This window comes from Camarhynchus parvulus, chromosome 8 (assembly GCF_901933205.1).
Source record: "Camarhynchus parvulus chromosome 8, STF_HiC, whole genome shotgun sequence".
Taxonomy (NCBI): domain Eukaryota; kingdom Metazoa; phylum Chordata; class Aves; order Passeriformes; family Thraupidae; genus Camarhynchus; species Camarhynchus parvulus.
The window spans coordinates 9,766,959-9,790,312 of NC_044578.1; the positions used below are offsets into that span (position 1 = coordinate 9,766,959).

At 44.2% G+C, this 23,354-nt stretch overlaps 1 protein-coding gene across 6 annotated transcripts in view; it reads right to left on the reverse strand.

Annotated features, from left to right (window-relative positions):
* Positions 1-23,354, reverse strand: part of RNF220 (ring finger protein 220) — a 217,715-nt gene that overhangs the window by 19,229 nt on the left and 175,132 nt on the right. For all 6 annotated transcript variants that reach the window (XM_030953260.1, XM_030953261.1, XM_030953262.1 and 3 more), the window contains 4 exons: positions 11,708-11,804; positions 10,632-10,718; positions 9,282-9,337; positions 7,476-7,554 (listed from right to left, as the gene is read on the reverse strand). In XM_030953260.1, the coding sequence (XP_030809120.1) occupies positions 7,476-7,554; positions 9,282-9,337; positions 10,632-10,718; positions 11,708-11,804 (319 nt within the window). The remainder of the gene's footprint in view (positions 1-7,475; positions 7,555-9,281; positions 9,338-10,631; positions 10,719-11,707; positions 11,805-23,354) is intronic.

Sequence of the window (23,354 nt, forward strand, 5' to 3'; positions counted from 1 at the left end):
GAAATGGTAAATGCAGCTCCTCTCCTTGCTGAGGCACGTGGGCTAAAGGTTCCAGCCTACGGACACTTGCCTCCATCCACAAGTAAACATGTTTGGATTATGACCAAGCTCCATGTATAGCTAGGCAGGTCTATTTTTCTACTGGAAGACTTATGGCAGCTGTAACTTGTCATCTTACTGTGGCCTGGAGCTGGTCTGGGATTATTGGTAGTTCTGGTGGACAATCAGGGCACAAAATTGTAAAACAGCCATGAAATGAAAGAGGAATAGCAAATTCCTAGGGCTGAAAGTTGCTCAGAAGGTTGGACATGCAGCTGAGTCTTGCAGCCAGCCTCTGTGAGCAATTAAATAAATGTCTTCTACTCCCATGGCCCCCATCCAAATGCCTGAAATAAACAGGAAATATCTATGCTACTACAGCAGCACTTGGATTCATCTATAGCCTTTTAAGGGCTTTACTGTGGAGGTGATATGCTTTCCAGAACCTCCATTCATGACTGCTGATTGGAGGCACCCAAGGGCAGTGCGATAACACATCCTCCAGACAGCTTCCTACAACTGCTGCGGCCGCCCTAGAACTTTTACACTGCTGCTGTTTCCTTTACAGGGAAAGAAAGGATCAGAATTAGCATCATTTAAGGTAATTGTGCCTTCAAAAAGAAACACAAGGCTATTAAAGGAGGCCAGGGCACATAAGTATCATATAACCAATTGTGGTCCCAGAGCTAGAAAAGGAAACCAGCAGAGCAGTGGAAGGACAGGTCATGAGCTGGCTATCTGAGGGAAAAGCAGGAATACTTATGCAACTGTGTGGGAAACAACAGCTTTTGGCAGCCAAATCATCAAAAATGAAGAAAGAAGATAATGGAGAAACAGGATGAAGTGCCTGTAGCAGTGGGGTGCAAGGTTAGGAAAAGCACTGACACTGAAGTGAGGACAAAAAATCAACATGGATATTAAACCACTTTAATTATATTACTTGCCATTAATTTGCTTCTGTAAAGGCAGTGTTGGGTTCTGTGTAACAGAGGCAGAGGAGATATGAAAGCACAATTAATTCTTCTGTCATTGTATTCCTTGGGAAATTTTTACCAAGCTCCAACTAAATGTGATTTAACACTCCTCCTTGCAGCAGTAAGCAACCCTCAGTGGTCCTGCAACTGTGCATGCAAGTGTAAGAGAAATAATTACCCACTCTACAGTTGTCCCAGACATGGTTTACTGAGAACAAACAAAACCGCTCCTTTTTAAAGTACTATTTTGTATTTATACTTACTAACTGTAGCCCAAGAAATGCATAAACTACCAAGAGCTGTAATTACAACCATCCTGTTGTCAATACAGCAGCTGGCACAGCACAAACACTTACTGAGTCCTGCCACAACAGTTAGTAAGTGCCAAGGAAAGCAGTAGCCCTGTCACCATCAGCATACAGCTGGCTTGTGCAGCCAGGGCTGCCCTTCAGCAGATGCAGGAGAGAGACAGCAAACTAGCAGAGGATAGGGCACAACATGATCCCTCTTCTGCTCTTCAAAAGAACATTTTCATCTAAACAGGGAGTGCAGCCTACATAAAGATAATTGTTACTTTTCTCTTGAGAGCATCTGGGCACCAAACAAACATTTCCTAAAAAAAAAATAGTATCTGTCCCTGCCTCTTAATTCTTGTAGGATAGCTAAGGGATGTGAAAAAAGAGTCACATCCTCAAAGTATTTTCAGAAGGAACATTGCAAGATCCACAATGCTCCATCAGAGACAATGTTAAACAAAACAGGCTAATTTTAAGGACGACTCCTCTCTCTGACAAGCTGCTCACACATCTAAGGGCAGAATTCATTTGCTAGAAGGCAGCTGTTTGTGTTTTATAAGCTAAAGTTTCTCTTACCTATGGAATAACTCCAATATTTCACAGGGAATCATCATCCATCTAACTGAAGTACCCTCTAACAGACCATCAGCTTCATATCCCCTTTGAAATAGCACAGCTGAGCACTTGCTGGGCCACGATTTATTTTTTACCTTCTAAGACATCTTGGTAACTCTATAGCTCAATAGTGACAGTCGAATTTCACACTGTGATAGCCCCCCATCGATTTTTCATTCCCAGGAAGCAACTCTACAAATTAAAGTTAACAGCATTTCTGAAACTACAAAAAGAAAAAAAGGGGCAGGCAAAGAGACATAAATTGCAAGATGCTTAAACCACACCCCCAACATAGGAACAAAATTCCATCCCATCACCAGTTATGCAGGGATGCAGAACCTACTGCCCCCGAAGCCAGAAGACCCCTTGGGTTTACAGATGCTTCAGCTTTAAAACATCACAGGTTCAACAGAAATAAGAGTCTCTTCCTATATGAAGATGTCAAAATCTATAGAAAACTGCCTCAAGGCATGAAATTAGACCAAACCTCTGGACAACACCACACTTAACAGAGATACCACCTACCCCAGGTCTGCGCTTGTACAGTCACAGCCTGCCTCGCTGAGCTTTGTTAACTACAGGCCAGTGAAGAACCGGACACTGATACAATTTCAGTTTGCACAGTGGTTATAATGTTTGAGACCACTATTGGCACATGCACTATTGGCACATGCAACTTCTCTCCAACAGTTAAAAGAGGGAGCAGAATAAAGAAACACAGCCAAGCACTCTGCTCTCCACTGTCACATCCCAGAGGAAGAAGTAATGCCAAAGCCTCACTTCATAAAGAAATGAAGCATCTTCCTCCATACCCTTTCAGCACTGAACACCAGTACGCAGTACAAATACAGTATTACATACTGCTGAATTACTGAAAAGGAGTAAAGCCTAATAAAGATAAAAATCTGGACACAAGCAGCACAGCCCAGCAGCTCTTTCTCAGCCTTTGACAATCTCACACTTCAGTTCAGTGCCCTGAATCCTCTCCCAAGTTCACGTGGGCTGTTCTAGTACCAAACCCACCAGCAGCATCACACTCTCGGCTTAGCAGAGCACAAAGGGTTAGTTCATTTATTACTCAAGTTAATTTTTACATTTTGTCTTTGCTATGAGATGTTCTTGTCTCCCAAAAGCTTATTAATGGCGTGACACTGTGGAGAAGGGCTGGGTAGCACTTATTCTATGGTGTGAATGCTCAACAGCTTCTGTTTTCTCCGACATACCAGCTTCAGCTGCTATGAAAGGGGCTCCTTCCCTTTCAGGCCTCTGCTAATCCTCTGGCTTCCCACTCTGCTCCTGCCTGGATGGGTCTGCCTGGAAGCAGGATCTCCCCGACAGACACTGCTACCTCCCTGACTGCTCCCACAAACCTGCCTCTGTGCACAAGGACCCCAGTCTAAACTTTGCTTAATTTTAACTGATGCTCCTCCTTGTGCTGCTGTGCCAGAGCCCCTCCAGAGCCAACGTTTCAAAACAGCTGGACTGGAAAGTGGTGAGGTGGGGGGGAAGGGGAAGAAAGAAGAGACAGGAGAAATAAAACAAATACAATTGCTTTTTGTCTCTAAAACCCTCTTTTTAACCCAACAAGCATCTCATCCAATGAAGCATGATAAGCATGAAGTGTTATATAAAGAAGATAATTATAAAGGGATTTAATGCTTGGCAGGCTTGTATTGCAAGGTTCAGAGCAGAGGTAGCACACAGCCTTGTGTCCGGGTTTGCTATTATGCGGGCAGCGTGGCTGGGGCCAAGTGGAATCAGAAACAAGATTTGTTTTGTAAAAAAAAAAAAAGCACAGCCCCCTTCCCAGCGAGGATGGCAGTTTCAGTCCCACCTCCTTCTACTTCTGTCCCATCCCTGATTAATGATGTTGTCTGCCTGATTTATGACCCACCCCAACAGATTAGAGTTTCCCTCTTCAACCTCCCCCCATTTCACCCCTCCCAGAAGGCACAGCCACACTCCGCTGGAAATATTAGAGAATTATTAAATAAACATTCATACGTCATGTCTCTTCCCATACTGAGCTCATCGTAGTCAATGCTCAGCGGCCGGGCCCTGTTTGCTTTGGGGCTGACACCAAACAGCTGGAGTGATTCATGGAGAGGCTGGCTACAATGCTCTGTGCCATACATCATGCTCGCAGCGCTCCCTGCCCCGGCGGAGATAAACTGATCAACCACAACGGGCTGGAATGAATTTATGACAACACAAAATTGAGGAAAACAAATGGGAGGTGACCCAGTGGGCCACTAACCCAGACTCTCTCGCTGGCCTGCAATCTAGTCTTGTAGCAGAAAGCAAAATTGAACATTGGCACTCTGAATTAAGATGCTGGCTTTTAACCCCGAGGAACCTCGGTTTCAAAATGGCACCAGACCCTTGCAAGGCAGGGAGAAAGACTTTTTGTGGGGAAGGTGCTTTTTGCAGCTCTCTGTGAGCAGCATTTCTTCTGCTGAGAGTCCGATGTCAGTGGAGGCCATCAGGGAGGGTGCCTGGGCAATTAGGGACCAGCTGCTCTCTGAGCAAAGCTGCATCTCGAGCTGAGGTAAAGGAGCATTGCACCAGCTGAGCTTTGCCTTGGCAATGGTTGGGGTCTTCAGCAGACAGGCAGGGCTCAGACAGTGTGATGCTCCTTCATCTCTCCCCAAGAGCCTTCAACACGCCAGTGTCTCTTCCAGACACCTTACATTGGCAAGATTAAAAAAGCTCAGCACTGAGATACCTCACAGTGTTGGGAAGGAGAGCTGGGACAGCACCATGTCTCCCACTACCCCTGGCTGCCAACTGAAATTCAACATTACCCAAATGAGATCAACTTGTCCAAGTTACTGATGGTCTGGCACACCAGAAGGAGCAGAGCAAAAACTACAGACTTACCCCAAACCCCATCTAGCTGTTCTACATGCAAGAAACTCTCCCACAAATCCCCATGTTTAGATTAATTTAAACCTGCTCAAGTGAAGAAATTCAGCTGTGTGACAAAAGGAGAATTGCTCAGTGTACTGTATTAATGGATTAAAAACCAAACAAAACTACACTACTCTCTTTGCCTGGACTTATTTTTGGAAGAGGGGAGGAAGGAACGTCATTCTTATGAGAGAATGATCAATAGGCAGATCACTGCTAACTCTATTAGCCCCTGCTCTAAACAGAGAGCACAGCTGACACAGGTGCTAAGCCATGTGCTTCTGGACAATTTTAAAAATGCTAATCAGATGCTACACAAGGTTTAACATGCCAATCAATAATGTTCAGATTTAAAAGCAAAAACTGAAGTTACAAACAATGGAGTAAAGTGATGCTGCCAAAAACTTCCTGTAAGCACCACCCAAAACAAGAAAAATGAAACCAATTTAGCTCCAGATTAAGAAACAGGAACTAGAGATGAATCAATTTAGCCTGTTGGGCTAGGTCGCCATATATCATGGCTCAGCAGCAGAGTGGGAAGCAGCCAGACAGTGAGAAACCCTTCCCCCTCCTTTTCTGTAGGCTTCTAGCTCTGATCCCTGTTATCAATTAATTTAACAGAACCCCTCTACACAGACAAGCACACAGAGCATTCAGACTCCTTAAATGGCAGGACAGAAACTATTTATCACACATGAATCTCAAAGGAAAGGAGAGAAAAAAAAAAGATAGCTAGGAATTCTCCACCTGAAACGCTGTCTTGTTTTCTGAACCTTGGTGAAATAAACTACCTTAAACTAAAAGGTCCCTATGCTACTTTCAAAAATTAACATTATTGGAAAGACTGAACAAGACATTTGAGGAATTCCCTGTAATTTCTTTTGGGTTTTACTGACTTTTAGCAGCACTGAATCTTCAGCAGGCAAGGTTATTGCAGAGCAAGGTGTGTGTGCACAGACACACACAGACGCCCGCTCTCCGCACGTCACAGCAGCGTTAGCACGAGAGTTGTTTGGAAAGGATTCTGGGACCCTTCAAAAGGTGCTAGCTAAAGCCTCTTTGATCAGATTATTAAAGCTATGTCAATTTTATCACTTGAGCTCAAGTGTTCTGGAAAATGTCAAATCCTTTCAGCTCCTACAGTTTAAAGATTTTCAATAGGAGTGGATCTGGGAGGATGGAGGGCTGCTGCACTGACAGGCAGGAGGCCCAAAGGGAAGGCAAGTAGCAGCTGAGACAGAGGCTGACAGATTAGGGCAGAAGGGATGAGTCCTTGCCACCAAGACAGCATGCAAAGGTTGGCTCACTCGAAGGACAAAGCTGGTTCTGCATTGACCTGCAGGCTCCCAGACTCAGTGGTCCTTGGCCAAAGTCTGCTGACCGAGAAGCACTGAATGGCAGACAGCCAACATCTGGGACATGTAGATGGGAGTTGTAGAAAGGGCTTGTAGAAAGGAAAAGGGCTCTTGTAGAAAGGAAAGTGCCAAGACAGCAAAGCAGTGTAAAGTTCCCTCTACAGCAGAGAGTTTCCCCAATTAACTCTGATTGTGAACATATACTCTGCCAGGCTGCCTGAAATGTCAGACACGCAAAAATGTGCGAGGGATGCAACCTCTCATGTCAGGACCAGGGGCAGGAGGAGAATGAACTACATCAGAAAACTGATAGCTTTTTCTAAAGTCAGCTCAATGCTACACCACTAATGTTTCCCCATCCCAAACTGTCAGTGGATGTCACCCCAGAATGTAATATTTAAAACCCACCACCACATCATTGCTTCCACCTCATTCAAGTTGTTTGGTCTCTCACTTGATCTTGGGGCAATGTTTTCTATCAGGCACTAATCAACTTAAAACACTGTCCCATCCCAGCTAATGCAGTCCATGGCAGCAGAGAACAGCCTGTAGTTTTAGGCTTGGACCATCAAATCTGTCCAAGCAGTAAGTTACCCCAGCAGCACGTGAAATAAGGTTTAGAACAGAGGTTGTTACTCAAATGAGCAGTACAGATAAATCCATTTATTTCTATTTCAGACTAGGCTGCAGCACATTCAGTGAGCAGAAAGGACAGGAAAGGAGATGCCCAGCAGTCCCTCCACTGCTGTATATTAAAACACTGTGACTGAAATTTCTGAATCATTGAAAGGGTTGCAGGTAAAAAACTCAGAAACTGAGACATTATTTCTGTTAGGAACCATGCAAAGGCTCAATACAGATCTTAAGGAAAAAGAAATTCTCTCTGTGAGACTTCTTCCAAGTAACAGTGCTGCTAGGGGGAGATTCTCTTTTGTTGAGAGATGAAAGATGGAAGATAGAGAGAGCAAGCATGGATCTATCTATTTACGTAATTTAAAAGAAGGCAATTTGCAGTGGAGAAGCCCTTTGGAAGCTGTGCCCAATTCCATGTCACTGGGTACCTGCCCTCATAGATACCTGGTGGAGAACTCCCCACAAGCCCTCTGTTAACACAGCAGTGGTGAGTGCTCCAAGTTCAGGCTTTGTGTTGCAGCACAATTTCCCCTCTAAGTGGTAAAAGCTTCAAATATGCCTACCTTCAGATTACCACTGCTGCTGGGAGCACCAGATGGGACACTATGGCTCTTTAAAACAAGAAAAAGAGAAGCTACCCACTTCACACTCACTTTTCAATGTCACTGTTCTTACAGGTCTTCTGCATGGTCTCCTGTTTACTGCTTTCACCATTACTTGTTGAGGGCATTTCTGTGGAGGGAAGAACAGAAAAATTAGTAAGAAAACATTAAATCATTCCAATAAAATATTTGAGCAAGTCACCATTTCAGAGGACTCCAATGAGTCACTTTCATGCCAGTTCTTGTAAGATATAGAGAAGTGACTGATGCTAAGTGTCCTTGTCTGGCAGGGGAGGGCCCTCTCTGGATAGTGTATTTCTCTGATTCAGGGCTCAAAATACAACTGCTCTTCATAGTGATCTGACCCCCCCACTGATGTACCCATTGTTTAAGTCAGGATTTAATTCAGAAGGGTTGATGCAGCTGCCACATGGAAGTGCTCTTCTAGAAAGGTGGATTTAGAGCAAATCCACCCAGCCCAGACCCTGCTCTCAGCCTCTCCCATTTGCTGAGACCTCACAGACACAAGCAGAAAAATATATACCAGGTAACCAGAATGACAGAACAGTCTCCTCATCATGGCTGTTCCCAGCACAGGAGAGGGTGTGAGACACCAGGTGGAGATGAGAAGACGAACCAGCCCCAGGGTTGTAAGTTCATCATCGTGGATTCAGGTAAAAGGTATGAAGAAAACAGCTCATAGCAAATGTCATCAGGGCTGCCTCCTTATCACCTCCATGGCTACAGCTACTAAAGCTGGTAATACCTACAAGCAAGCGCTTCTATATCACAGAAAATAAATGTGATTGCCTATCCCACAGAAGGAAATGCCTGCAATAGATATCCTATGTTCTCCATTTAACCATCATGCCCTTGGCAAAACTGGTTCTGCTCCCTTCCCCCATTCCCACTGGCAAGTAGTTATATCTTGTAGGTACTTTCAAGGCTGGGAATCAAATGCCCAAAGCATGACAGGAACAGAACAGGGAACAAAATCATTGGGACATGTCTCTTCAGGTCGCTGAGCTTCAGTTTCCTTCCTAAGGGGGCTGCAGCAGCACTGCCCAGCTCTGGAAATGGATTTGGCATCTACAGCTGGAAAGCGCCAGGTTTTATTATTCTCATATTTCCACTAGGTTGCTGCTTACATTTACAGTGCTGCTGGCATTGAATAAAAACTCCCAGCAGTCAAATGGGTTTAACACTTCCCCCCTCCTTCTCAATCTGATGAGCTTTCAAGTACTGTATGCAAAGGTACATATTCACATTAACTCCTTTGCTCTGGAGTCTCAACTACAGGTCATGAATAGGACAGATCCTAGAGTTTCCACTCCAAAGGTGAAGGCTTCATAGTGGTAGGCTTTTCTTGCCATACAAAGGCCAGCAAGGACAAGATCTACCCAAAAGATACAAGTCTTAACATATCCTCTCAAAGGAGGGAAGAAAAAGCTGTTGGAAAAAATCCAATAAGATATGCACCTGTATAGTTTAAACACACAGCAGGTACCACCATCACATTGTCAGGCTCTGGTAGCTTACTCTGTAATACAGCAGTTTGCCTTTCAGTGACATGACATCAAGTCAATGCAAACCCTATCTCTCATCACCATACCAGTTAAGGCATGGTGATGAGAGACAACTGGCACTTTTGGGAACTTCCCCAGCTGCCATTATTGACAATTAATTGTGCTGTAAAGTTCCAAAAAGATAGTGTGGTTTTATGTGCATACCTATCTGATGAAACTCTGCAAGGGTATTAGTAACTACCTCTCCTAAGTACTGGCAAGCAGAAGACATGGACTATCTATCTGTCCCCCTGCAGTATATAAATTAACAATTTCCAGTTTCAACACTCACCGTCACTGGCCCATTTAGAAAACTCTGGCGTTATTCGAGTACTTGGTGTGCCACCACTAAAAGAGAAAAGGACAATATGCTAAAGGTTGAATACAAAAAATTTTGTTGCTCAGGAAAAGCTATCCCCTCCACCAACCACTCCTCTCTTAATACTTCTATCCAACAGTCTAAGTTTCAAAATGTGAGCAGCTGGCCAGCCAAAAAGCAGGCTCATGCTTCATGGCATCAGTGACACCACTGCATTTCTACAGAAACTCAACAGAATTTCAAAGTGCTTTTACAAACAACATCACCTCTTGTGTTGTAGAGATGGGGAAACAAGTCCAGGAAACGCACAAGGAAGGATCTTGTCCAAACAGCAAAACAACGAGTTAGGTGCAAGCCACATGAAGGGACTGGATCTCCTGGCCTCAGGCCTTCAGTTCTCTCACCAAGCACTAAGTGTCTGTAGTCACTGAGAACCAAGAATGCTCCTGCTACAACACCAGACTCCTAGCTGTGAAGGAACTTCAGCATCTTTGTGGCCCTGCTTTTGGACTAGCATGGACAGCAAAGTATTGACCAGACCAATGGTTTGGATCCAGTGTGGCAAATGCCACTTTTCTATGGAGTGAAACCTAATTTTGAACTAGTGCTTGTGACAGGCTAAGCAGTAAGAAAATTTCATTTCACTGCTCTATCAATCACTTCAACCTTGACCCCACAAGATCACTCAGTGGAAGAGACAGAGGGGTAATTTAAGTCCTGTTTTATGCAGGGCAGGGGGCTTAGAAAGCAATCCTAGCTCCCTGTTAAGGCTCATTTTATTTGCCTGGAACGCTTCCCTGAGTGCCCTGAATGCTGGCTGCCTACATCCTCCACATATGGATGTGGGCAGAGCACACATCCTGCCCCAACCCACAGATGAATACAGAAGGATCAGTTTGCATGCCCCACATGTAATTGGATGCAATGAAGTCACACATGGGATGCCAGACTCCTACTGTGCCAACCAAGATTCCAACAGCATCAGACTGTACTGCTAAGAGCCACATTTCATCATGAAGCAAGATGATGCATAAGGACTTGGTCCAGCACAGTTTCCTCATCACCAGAATTCATCCTCTGTCCAGCACTGTTCAGAGCAAAGAACTGGCATTGGCAGGGCAGTGGGGTGGCTCAGAGAGAGTGAGTGTACAGGGGGCTCTCCTGAGGCTGCACAGGTAGAAACAGACCCACCTGCTGGACTGTGCTTCTTGGTAAGTCTCTTGTTGCAACCCTTGCACTCAAGTGAACAGGGTATTTTCCACAAACTAAGACTCTCCAAGAGTAATGAACGCAGTAATTTAGAAAGGCAGAAATGATACTTACTTTAAAACAGCACCTCGGAGCGCTTCCCTTTCTTTGGCTTCACCTGGCTCTTCTCCAGTGCAAGGGATAATGTCTGCCTCTGTGTACCTGAGCACAAAGGGTTAAGGAAGATACAGCCCTGGTGCAGACAGTAGAAAAGCTTTTGAGATGGTTAGGACACTGTCTGGGATATGAAACACATTAATTCCAACTGGGAACACCTTAAGAAATAGAGGGGTTGGTATCTGCAAAGGGGCCTGCTTTTAAATTCTGGATTAAAGTTTTGTTTTAGTTGGAGAGAAACAGAAATCTTTTGATAGTAACACGATTCCACAGTTTCTTGGAAAACTAGTTCCTGAACCCGTGCAAACTTAACCTGCAGAATTTCTGTTTGAAGTACAGAGTTCTTTTACCAGTGGAGGGCTGGAGCTTCAATCCTAAAGGCTGGTACAGATTTCAATAAAACCTAATTCTATAGCTGTACATTGCCCCTCATCACACCTAAGGCAGTGTCTGTCTAATGCCCTTGCAGGAATTCTTCCTTGATGCCTATTACAACTGCTGTGGGGCAGAAGTCTGGTCACAGCTCTCCCAGAGCTGTGCCCAAAGAGCTTGCTCCCAGATGGAGAAGTTCCCAAAATCTGCCTTTAATGATAGTTCTGGCCATGAACTGTCTAATGAAAGAGGAAAAAAAAAATCAAATCTCACAGAGTGGAAGGTCAATAGTGCTTACTGCACAAACCCCTTGAAAACAAAAGGGTGTCTTGTGGAAAATAAACTCAATTCCTATCCTTGAAGCAGGAAAAGCTATCCATATAGAACAAACCTCGATGGAGGCAACAGATTGTTTAAGAAACAGAGAAACTCTAACTGATCCCTTGTTATGTCTCCTATAGACTTCAACCAGGTCTGAAGCAGTGCTGTATCAACAGCAGGATCTCAAAGGGACTAATGGGGAACCCCTCCTAGTTCAAGTAACATGGTAACTGGAGAAGGCTGTGTCATTTCCAGTAGGGCTGGACAAAGATTACCCCCCATTTCCTGGGGCAGATGCACCTCTGGGTTCCCTCTCAGTTAGAGCCTTTCAAAAACGATACTGTGGTTTCCCGTACTCGAGTGTGTCGTCTCCATCCACATCCAGGTCAGCATCGCTGTCTGGATTCTCCTTCCCGCTGCACATGATAAACCCAGACCCTGAAAGAAAATAAAACACACGGGTGAGCATTTGAATTGGAAATGAAGTGCACCAGATCTCCCAAGAAAGGTGCTACAGCACCAGTTTGCAGGCTGTCCTTTACTAACAGCCTCATAAAAGGTGCCCTCTACAAAGACAGCACAAGAACACTCACAGAAATGCTCTAACTTCTTAGATTTTATGCTCCAAATGCCCCCAACATTGAAAACGGAACATTCTCAACTTTTAGGTCTCCACATGAATTATTTTAGAATTGGAGTCACTGTAAGGGTCTCTCTCAAAGGCAGAAAAAGCAATGAAGCTTAATAGGAAAGACTTATTTTTCACAGAAGTAGTTAATGCAAAATCCACACTACTAGCAGGTAAGAGAAGGCCACAAGGATGTTCTGAATTACTTCTTAATTCAGATGCAGAGGGCAGGCAGAGGCTAAAATACAATTAGAAACAGCTTTTCAATTTTGAAATACATTTAGTCATGGCTTAGATTTTTAAAATTTAAAACATTTAAGAACAGCAAACCTGCTCCCACAAGAGGGGAAAAAAAAATCATACTTCTGTCATTAACAGCTCCTCACAAGCACTTACATGAACAAATTGCAATGCGACTCATCAAGAGCTCTGCTCTTCCAGCACAGGGGTGTCAGGCACACATCCATTTCCAATTCCAGCAGGAAGCAACCACTTACAGTTCCACCTGAGGCTGCTTGTACATCAATTCCCACTTTCTAACAATTTCTACATTTACTTTGGTCCCAAGCACATTGTAAACTGTAACCAGGCTTCTTTTAATTGAATCTGCACAAATGTCTACAAAGATGAATCTTCACATGGTATTTTCTGCCTAGGGTTTATTAATAGAAGAGGAACTACAGGAGGCATATTTACTCTTTATGAGAGCTAACACTGAATATGCTCCCTCTGTAAGACTGGATATTAAGCAAAGACCTCCTGAACTCCAAGGTGCTGGCTGCAAGGTCCCCATTTGTGCTCAAGGTCCCCATTTTGCAGCAGATCTAAGCTCTTTGGGTACATTAGCTGTGCAGATAGAAATGTACTCACTGCAGCTGCCTCCAGGATGTTCCTTCACTTAACACCCCTGTCCAGACAGCAGAGCTGGACACCCGGCTCAGACAGAGGTACCTGCTGGAGCCTGAAGCACCTGGCACATCCAGAGGCTGGTGACCTAAGTCTGTGGTAGACCAGGGAACACATCCCAACTGCAAAGATTGAAAGGGTAAGGTAGATATTGCCTTGGCCTTGCACCAATGCCCCAAAAGCCCTATGGTCCCGTACTGCAATTATGGCTCTATAATAATGTTAGCCTGTATTCTGCATTTAGAAGCACTGAGTATTAGATGCATGTCTGAAGAATGAGGACATTCCAAAGCCTTAGGAAATCCTTTTCAGGCCTTCAAATGTCTGAGTCTGTTCATCCCACTGGGTTCTCACCAGCGCACTTAAGAGAAGCCCAGAAGAGTGAACTGTATTTCTAATGGTCTGCATCTGTGCAGACAACAGGACAAAGCAAAGGTCTCATTTCCAAGGATACCATGCAGACACAGGTCTTTACTGTCGCTCTCTAGGAATGGATGCTCTCACTGATTCATTAAGCCCCCAATAAAATTTGTTTATATGGATTTGATATTTCTCTTCCCTGAATATCAAGAAGGTCCTTAACGAGTGACAACTGTAGCATGACAATGATTTTAAGACTAACCTTTCCCTAGAAACATAAACTACCTTTTACTTCAAAGTAATTGCCAGCCTAAATTTTTAGCAGAGGTAACACAACTAGCACCAACAATGCAGCACCTGTATCTATGCCAGGTACTGTGGGAGCCGTGCCTGTAGGTCAGCCCCATGGTGTCACTGGGGCAGCCCTTTTCCAGCACACCCCTTTCAGAGGGTTTCACATACTGGCTGTACACTACCAGCCAACACGTGTCACAAGCTGCCTCCTCTTGCTGCAATGGCTCATCTAGTAAATCTTGACTCATTCAGTTCATCACAATGTTTGGGAGAAGATTTAGAGGGGTAAGAGAGACCTGTCAAAGAAGCTACATAGTCTTTCAAAGCTGCTTTAAAAGTCAAGAGTGGGCGATGGGGTGGTAATTTATAGGCATGGCATTTAACCTGCAGTAACACCATCCCCTGCACCTGGCATTACTTTAGCCCATCACTTCTCAAAGGCCATAAACTTTGGACACACAGGTCTTCATTTTTCTTGTAGCTATGGGAGACACAAATCATGCAAAGCTGGAGCTGTGACTTGGCCAGTCCCAGGGGGCGATCTGAACATTAGCCAGACAATGAATACTTGGAGCAAGTGCCTTGGTGGGGGGAAGGTGGCCAAATGAGTGAACAGAAGTGGGACCACCCCTTTGTTACTGTCTCTGCAAGGATGCCAAGCACACAGCAGACATGCATCTTTCCATCAATTTTGTTTCCAAGTGACTCAAGCCAAACGGTGGTTTATGGCTAGAGCTTAAGATGAGAAGATCTGCTTACTACAATACAGTTTACAAATATTAAGGCACCTTGTCTTCAGAATCCTTGTGTCCTTGCTCTCAAGACCTTTGTATTTAAGAAAATCCCTTTTAAGTCTGGAAGGAAAATATTCCAGAGCTTTGGCTGAATCTAGCTCTATTGCCTAGCTGCACTGCCAGCAGACTACTATACTTCCTAAGCAGGGAGTGTACAAGGGAAGAGTTTGGATAGCGTGTGTTATGACGGCAAATACACACTGGGATGATCTGAGAGAGCCTTTCACTCAGAGTGCACTGCAGAGAAGTTCTAAGGTTGAAATGAGGGACAAGGAAAAGGTAAATTTTCTTTTCTGATCAGACAAGAACTCTCAGACCAACACCTAAAGGAAGGTGCAATCAGGTGATCCAACTCTCAGTTTTTCACTTAATATGGAATTTTTTTAATGTGACCAAGTGCAGTCCATTGCAACATGGTAAAAACCAATGATGTCGAAACTGTATGTTAAACAAAGTAATCTCCATGAATCCAAAAAATATTCTGAATATAAGTTCTGCTATCAGTTTTAGGACTTCCGAATCTGCTTTAAATAAAAAGGAAAACCAAAAAAGCCACAAAACATGTTTCTGATACAAATCAAAAGATCCATAAATCCCAGTACTGCTCCTGCACACAACAAAATACTAAAAAATGGGATGCAAAGCTTGGCCCAGCATCACCTGGGGAATGAATGGCTGGCAACCAGCATCCTATAATACCTTTTCATTCTGCAGCAGGGATGGATTTTGAGGCCTGCTCCAGTGGGATCGGGTTTGGTGCCACAATTTCAACCTGACCCTCCTTGTCTTACTTCCTGGGGTTGCTTCCATGCACAAAGCCAGTGAAAACACCCACGCAGCTGTTCAAATATTTGACGTCTGAACTGCTTGACATTATTCATTCATCTCAGGCTCATTCAAACCAGATTTCTGGACAAGTGCTGTTATAAATGGATTAAGAAGACCACTAAATGCAAGGAAGGCCCAAAAGGATCACACCTGCTTCTCACTAACTCAGCCCAAATGTAAAGAGGGCTCACAACTTCCAGCTCCTGCCGGTGGTGTACACTGCCATCCAGGAGAAAGGAAAACGTGAAATGGAGTGCAGAGGACAAGAGCTTCCACAAGACCCCCTACCAACTCCACTGGGGTGATTTGCAATTCAATAGTGTGCACTGAGAACAGGGAAGGGTTCCTCCAGCAAGGCTCTGCTTCTGAAGGTCACACAATAATTCACAGCCATCAGCAACACTGCCTAGAGTAGAGACCTCTAAAGCCAGTGTGTTATCCAGAGGTCAATGCACGGGACCAGAACTTTATTCCCACGTGTTAACGAAGTGAAATCCCACAACTGAATGTTAACTTATGAGTTTGACCCAGGAATTCATAAGAGATGTGATCTGTTATTCACAGAAGCAGCTCTGACTCTTAGGAGTCACCCAAGGCCTGAGGAATGTAATTCCACATGTGAATTTGAAAATGCTGCTTTTAGATGAAAAAAGAACACATCCAGTGCAGACTCTTCCATACCTTTCTTGTCCCTTGTTGAGAATTTTTTGCTCTTGCTGTGCATTTGGTAGGAGGCAACCCCTTGTCGTATGCTGCCAGCCCCAATACAATTAGCCTCCTGATGCTAAAGCAGCACAATTCTCTGACAGTCTTAATCCCAGCTGCCTCCTTAAGGACCAGACAAACAGGAGTGAACAGGCAGGTCAGACGCTGGGGCCATTAAGCAGAGAAAAAACAAAGTTACAGCTCTGTCTCCAATCCCCATTGCTCTTGTAGCCAGGTGCTCTGACAAGCAATTCCAGCACTGGTATTGAGTGGCACCTCTATAAACCCTGTGACAGTTTGGGAGACAAACTCGCCCATCAATCAGAATGTACCTATCAATATCACTTACCTAGCACTGCGTACACAGCTTTCTTTGCTTGGGCTGGTCTCAGAGCAGTCTGCCTGAGAACCAATTCTTGCTACTTTCTGAAAAATTTAGGTACTCTACACAAGCAACAGTGTTTCTGAAATACTGACTCAGAGGTGAGAAAAGCAGGAAAAACTCGCATGTCTCGTAACTGCTGCCAACTTCAAGCGCTGGCAGGCTACAGGAATCAGCTGAGCTTGAAGGTAAAAACACTTCCCATTCTTTCCATGCACCTATTAATAATGTCTGTAGATAAATCTCAGCAGAAATCCTTTCCTTCCCCTTCTTAGGGGAAGCAAATAAAATAAAAGCACTTTTCTTTCTCTCAAGTTGTCCCCTATGCCTAAGCATCCTCTCTGACCTCTGCACTGCTTCTCAAATCTCCCTTCCTTTATGCAGTCCCCCTGATGAGTGGTCACCTGATCAACTCTCCAGTGAAGGGTGGCCCAGGTTAAGATCAAGAGTTATTAACATGATATATAAGCAGATTCACAGGACAGATAAAAGGACTGCACATTCAAGCACCTCCTTTTCTCCATCACACTCAGTAGCAGATGGTCCAAGTGACAACATATGCTGCTTCAGGTGCTGACAGCACTGCTCCTGCACAGGCACAACTCACAGGGAAACTGGCAGTCTTAGGGGCAGACTGGGAACACAACCAGAGCACTGCAGACCCAAACAACCCCACCCTAATTTCGTGAGCACAGGTAGGAAAACACAGACCTACTGTGCCCCCCCTCTGCTCCTCAACTCCTACCTAGGCAGATCAGTTTTGGTGACCAGCTGGTCTGTATACATTTAATTATATGTTTATATTTCATTATCACTCCAAAGAAAGCCAGGGAAGAAAACTAAGATGTCAGTATTAAACTAAGATGTCAGTATTATTATTTACACCACCATTGTCAATGCAGCTATGAGATACTGCTCATGCAGAGGATCAAACTCACCTGGATGACTAACTTTTCTCCAGCTTGGCCCCAAGGAATGGGAGAGTGTGTGTGCATGTGTGTGTAAAAAAATCGATACTAGAAATATTCTAGAAATCCCAAATTTTGTGTGAATTCCATAAATGGGTCTAAACTCAAATCCATCTTAGAGGCCTGGAGCTCTACTGGGGCCTATTTTGGCTGGGAAGAGGCATTCATTCTGTTTGCAGGTAGCATACATGTGCTCAGGAAAGAAGAAAAGCCTCCCATAAATCTGCAGAACTGCAGCCTTTGCTAATTACACTCCCTGCAGTGACCCCCTTCTGTACAACCTCCCTTTCCAGCACGTTCACTCTATTTTCTTATCGAAATGGCACTCGTTGCCTTCTTGGAGAGTAAAAACAAGGAAGGCAATAAAACTAGTTTATGCAGACTCACGGCCAGGCCTCACATACTTCCAAGAATGGCTCTAAACTGGGTTTATTCCATCATCTGCTGAAGTATCCCAAACTAATACTAGGAGGACAGGGTGGCATAGATGCCATTTTATTGTAAGAGACATCTGGGAAGACAGAGAAAGCCACTAAAAATTCTTGAAAATGAGAGGAAAGCAAAGATGAGACCATGTTGAACACAGGTCTTTCTACAGATCCATAATGCCTCCCCAGCCTTATTTTTCAACAGTGAAATTGTTCCCCCACTTTTTCCTAGCATCAACAGGGATAGAATAGTTCTGGTGATGTTCCCAGCCTGTTGCAGAAAAAAAATGACATTTAAAAGCCAAGAAAAGCTGCTTGCAAAACAAGAGTTTTATTTCTCTGGAGCCAGATCCATTTAAAGCTAAATGGTGATTTACCTGGAAAACTGACACCCAACTGTGTTGTTACAGCACACACCTGAAACAGCAGATGCATCCATCTGATGCTGTCTATTAGCTACCACAGGGGCACAAATGGGCTGTCAGAGCCCTGACTGCTTACCAGTGTGGATGCTTACAGGGATCTTTGCTAACAGATCACAGAAACAGCTGCCTTTAAGGAAAGGGGCCATATAATTTTATGACCATTACCATAATTTTGCAGCAGCATGCTGAACAAAGGGCAGGCAAGCACTGCTGTACAGGGTAAGAGCCAGCTGCTGCAAGGCTCAGAAGAGGCTTCCCCACCCTTTGCAGCATTGAGGAGTATTCCAGAGACGTCTTTTGTGTCTCCTGTAACCCATCAGGTACAGACTATGGCTGCAGAGGGGAAAACACACTCGGACTGGACCAAAGGTCTGATCTGGTTTAACAATTCATGGCTGCCTCCTAGAGCGTTGTGCTGATGTGATACAGAAAGGTGAGAACAGCCTCATGTCTATCTCAAAGGCTGCTCTTCAAAACCTGGAGCTGAACTGCAAAAGCAGCAGCAACAGCCATGGTCTTTGCAGCTACAGCTCGTTTTCCACAGTTAGGGAAAAGGTGGATCTGAAAGGTTTTGTTCCCCTGGGGAGAGGGCAGAAACAAACAAAAAAGGAAGAGGGAGAATTAAAGTAATCTTGAATCACTAAGCAGATTCACATCACTGGATCAATAAGCACCACTGACAGGGATCACAGGAATGTCGCAACTTTGCCAATAATAAAGCAGCACAGCAGAGCTCAGAGGATGACTTTTCTAAGGCAGCCGAGCATGAAGCTGCAAGGCTGGTGAACAGCTGAATGTGACACCCTGGCTTACAGCAGGCTGCTGCCAGTGGCGGGGCTCAATGCAGTTTGCTTTAAATAATGATGAGCACAGAGATTGTATTCATGGGGGAAAGGCAACCAAGGAGTGGAAAAACCAAAGGCTAAATTTCATAGGCCAAACACATGTGCTTTTCCTCCCAAACTAATTCTTTTCTAGGCTGGAAAGAAGAAAGAAAAATCAGTGCTAATTTAATCAATTGATCAGTCTATTGATTGCAAAACTGTAGCTGCTAGTTAGCCATGTGCTGTAATGCCCTCAACTCTGAAACCACAAAACACACCATTGATTTCTTCACTTCCAGCTCCAAAACAGGAAATAAAACCGGGCTTTCATGGAAAAACAACTTCCTTGTCCGGGGAGAAGATGCAAGCAAAGAAGAGAGGCCAGGAAACAGGGACAGCCGCATCTTGCGAGGTTCAAACTGAAATTAGTTACAGATGCAGTCACAGTGTCTTGTGTAAACTCTATCGATTGGGTGGCTGACAGTCTTGGGAGCCTCCATAGTAGGACAATCAATCTGGCTGCAGTGTCACCTGCCACTTTGCTGAACAGTTGACAATGCAATTATCCAGTGTGGAGGCAGGGAGTTGGCGTGTGTCAAACGCAGTTAGCCACTTTCCGGGCACTACTCGATAATGCGCTCCACCGCCGCGTGCAGGAGACGACACGCGGAGACAGGAGCTGTTCAGAGCCATTGAGACCTGTGCTCCCTTTTTCCTTTAGGAACATCTCACTGCCCCTGACTTAACAACTGTATTCTAAAATGCTATTAAAATCACGTCAATCAACTATTGTGTGCTTAAAGCTCAAGTCTGACCTGAGTGTCCAAGAAGTAGGTTGCAGCTCTAGCAAAAACTGCAGACCCTTGAAGGGAAAAAAATTAAAAATGTATCAGATTACTACCTTAAGGCTGGGATTTTCAAAACTACACCTAACAGACCAGTAGAAAACTGGATTGCAGAGCAACTAATGTCCGAGATCTACAAAACCTGAAGTTTAAAGGAACTGTCAACTGAAACACAGTCTGCTTCTAAAAAGGAGTAGTTTCAGGTGCTCTACCTGCTCCTTTACTCCCCCTGCTAAGCTGGTGTTACAACTGCATTTTCTGTTTTCATTTTTTCCCCGCTTCCTTCCTCTAGGAAGGGGCTGACAGACATCCCTTTTCATCCCCCAACTATAATATGTAATACTGGAAAAGGGAAAGAATTCCACTTCTTCCTGCAGAAAATCTTCTCCTGGTTAGAGTGGCTGTTGGTGTTACATAAATCAACCAGCAAGGTTTACTTGATTGTGCTCCTTTCAGCTAATGCATTCTAGCAGTTGGAATATAAAAATTAGATTATTTTATTTTTGTATGCATTCAAGTTAACAAAAATATACAATCAGCAATGAGGAATTTTAATGGCTATCTTCACCAATTTCTTTTTTTCCAGTTAAAATTATTTTTACTTTGCTAAGTCCCATTGATTACTTTGTGTTCCAAAATGAAGGAAATGGTGTTCCCTGAAGAATTATGTGAACTTCAAACACACATGACACTGGACATCAGTTACATGGCAGGTCACGCTGGCTTTTGCACTTAAGGTGAGAGGTTTTTTCCTTCTTAAATCACATACTATTCTGATCTGTTTTTCTGGCTCACTGGAGTCAACTTATGATATTAATATACAGGAAAATACTTAAGAGATATTTATTAACCACATCCTTCAAATTATATATGCAGACACAAACTACAGAGAAAGAATCAGGTGCAGCCCATGTGATTACTGTATTTAACACTATGCAAATAGACTTTGTTAGCATTTTTAGGTCAACTATTACCTTATGGGCAAGTACCTGCTCTCAAAAGAGAGAGGTGCAACTGTTAAGAAGTGGTTGAGCTATTCCATCAGACTGATCCGAATTACTGTGCTTCTGCAATGGAGGGATTACCAGGATTACCACTTTTACACAAGAGCTGAGGTAAGGGACACAAGTGCTCTGGAGCTCAGCAGCCCTCTACAAGGGGCATAAGGCACAGACTAAGCACTTGAGAAACATGGAATTTGTACATCTTGCCCACTTGGAACCTTACAGAAGGTAGAAGTGACCAGCAGAAGGCAGCAACCCAAACATAGGAAGGCTAAAATTCAAGGGCTGAGAGGCTGGGAAAGATGCTCAGATGTACAGACACATTCACCTTAGAAAGAGACGCTGACACTGGAAACATGGCAGAGAAATGCATGGGATTGAGCTCTTGCTAAATGGCAGGAAGATTAAGAATTTCATTTCAGCACAGATTCCCTGTACTCTTAACACAGACTGCTCTTGCACCCAAGCTGAAGTTTGCTTTAGCTTACCAGGGTAAAAGGAATGTATTCTGGCTCATCTACACAGCAGCAGCAACGATGATTCTAGTTACTAGACCACTCTTCCAAAAGGCCTAAATATACCAGTGACATCTTCCATTTCCCACACAGCCTCTTAAGAGAAGACACACATTTACTGTTGAGCTCAAATGCTTTTGCTGCATTTGAATAGATCAGTTTATACCCTCTTACCAGTATAACCTCAAATGCAGCCTGACTCTCCTGACATGAAAAAAAGGAAGTCTCCTTGCCTCTTGAAGCTCCCTGTATGTCTCATTATATTTTATCTGAAAAAGAGGGCACAGCTGCCTACTAGGTGAGATTCCAGAGCAAGACTTTAAAGGTTTGTCACCAGCTCTGCTACTATCTTTTTAACACTAGAGAAGATGCTTCTCCCTGCTTCAGTTTCCACATACTTGTCAAACACAGATTTTAAAAGTTTTGTTGTAGAGTTCCATTTTCATGAAATTGCACAGAGAAGCACAAGCAAGTTTTCCCTCTCTATTTGGAGCTTTCTGCCAGGCAGTTACCAGATCCAAGAAGTCACTGTAATCACAAAAACCTGTTGTTGAGGTAGGAGAACTAAAAAGTATCTATTTAGATTCTGAGGCCAGGACCTCACACATGAAAGAATGATTCTAATGCTGCAGGGACTTAAAAGGAGAACAAACTGGAGGAGCATACAGCTACTGCCCCAATGCTCTTTCTGGAACAACTAACCCACACTGGACAAAGGCTGGCCTACAACATTTGCTGCTCAAACTGAAGCATATATTGATTCTGTGTTGATAGAAAGCTGGCAGTGGGAGGACTTCAGCCATTTGCTAGAAACTTTTAAGCATTTTAATACAGTCCTACTTTCCAGGCAGCTGCCCTAATTGTACACGACATGAGATCCAATGCAAATGGACCCCCAAGGATAACTGTAGTTTGCTACAGCTTATAAAGGCTTTACCAAGTCCCTCTATGCATACACTTAGTTGTGCTATTCTTTTCCCTTGGTAAGACATTAGCAAATAGCGCCAAGCCCTTTGCTAGCTTGGGAGAAGGGCTGCATGGAGAAATAAAAAGAAATACCAGAAAAATAAAGAGAAACTTCAGAGTTAAGTAATCCCTGTGTGTTTCTCCTTCAAGAGTATCACAATCTATCAGGCAGATCCTTGTCATGTTGATCTTTCTAAGAAAGTATCATTCCCTGAAAATGCTCTGCTTGCCATTTTAGCATTTTTAAAGTCTTTCTCTCTTCTGTGTTATTTTTGATGCAACTGATCTGCCAAAGCAAAAGAAACTGAGAAGAGCAGTGGTGACTGGCTTGCTACTGCACCTAGAGGAAGGCTTTTTGGTGGGGGAGCTGGACGGGAGAAGAGGAGGATGGGGCGGGTGGAGAGAACTTAGCTACAATTCTTCAATTCTTTCATATCTAAAGAGGACAGCAATCTCTGTTCTATCAGACCGCACGGTTCGTGCTTTAAATGGTACTTGCTGCCAGCTTGCTTTCCCTGTCTCTCTCCCTTTGAAGCAGACTGGACAGCTTCCTCAAGCTGGCGTTATCACTCCCTCTAACCACTCTTGGCAGGCAATCTAATTCCCCCTGAAAAGGTCACCGCCATTTTAACTGCCTTTCAATCACATTAAGCACGCTGCCGCTCGTGCTCAGAGCACTGCGCCCGCAGCTCTCCTGACTGAGGTGCGATCGATAAACTGACATCCCGCCCAACACCCAGCTCCCCAGCCGCCCCAGCCCTGCTCTGCTCCATCCCCTCTCCTGGGCAAGCTGCCTCCCACAACGGACCAAAAGGGACCAAGTGACAAAATCCTCTCCTCAAATCTGAGGCAGCAGAAGGGAACCGCTAACCTGGCATTTACTAATCTTTGTCCCATCTGTTAAGAAACAGAAGGGTGCAAGCATCCCCCCCCCCCCGCCTTCCCTAGTCCTACAGAGCAGCAACTTCACAGGACAGTTTGCTTAGGCACCAGTCCAGACACCTTTGAAGCTGTGTTACAAAGAACAAGCCTCCCTCAAGCTTCCCTCAATGCAATCATTACCGTTATCTCTCCCCCCGAGCTGCTTTTTTTTTTGCAGTTACGAGTTATGTGTTC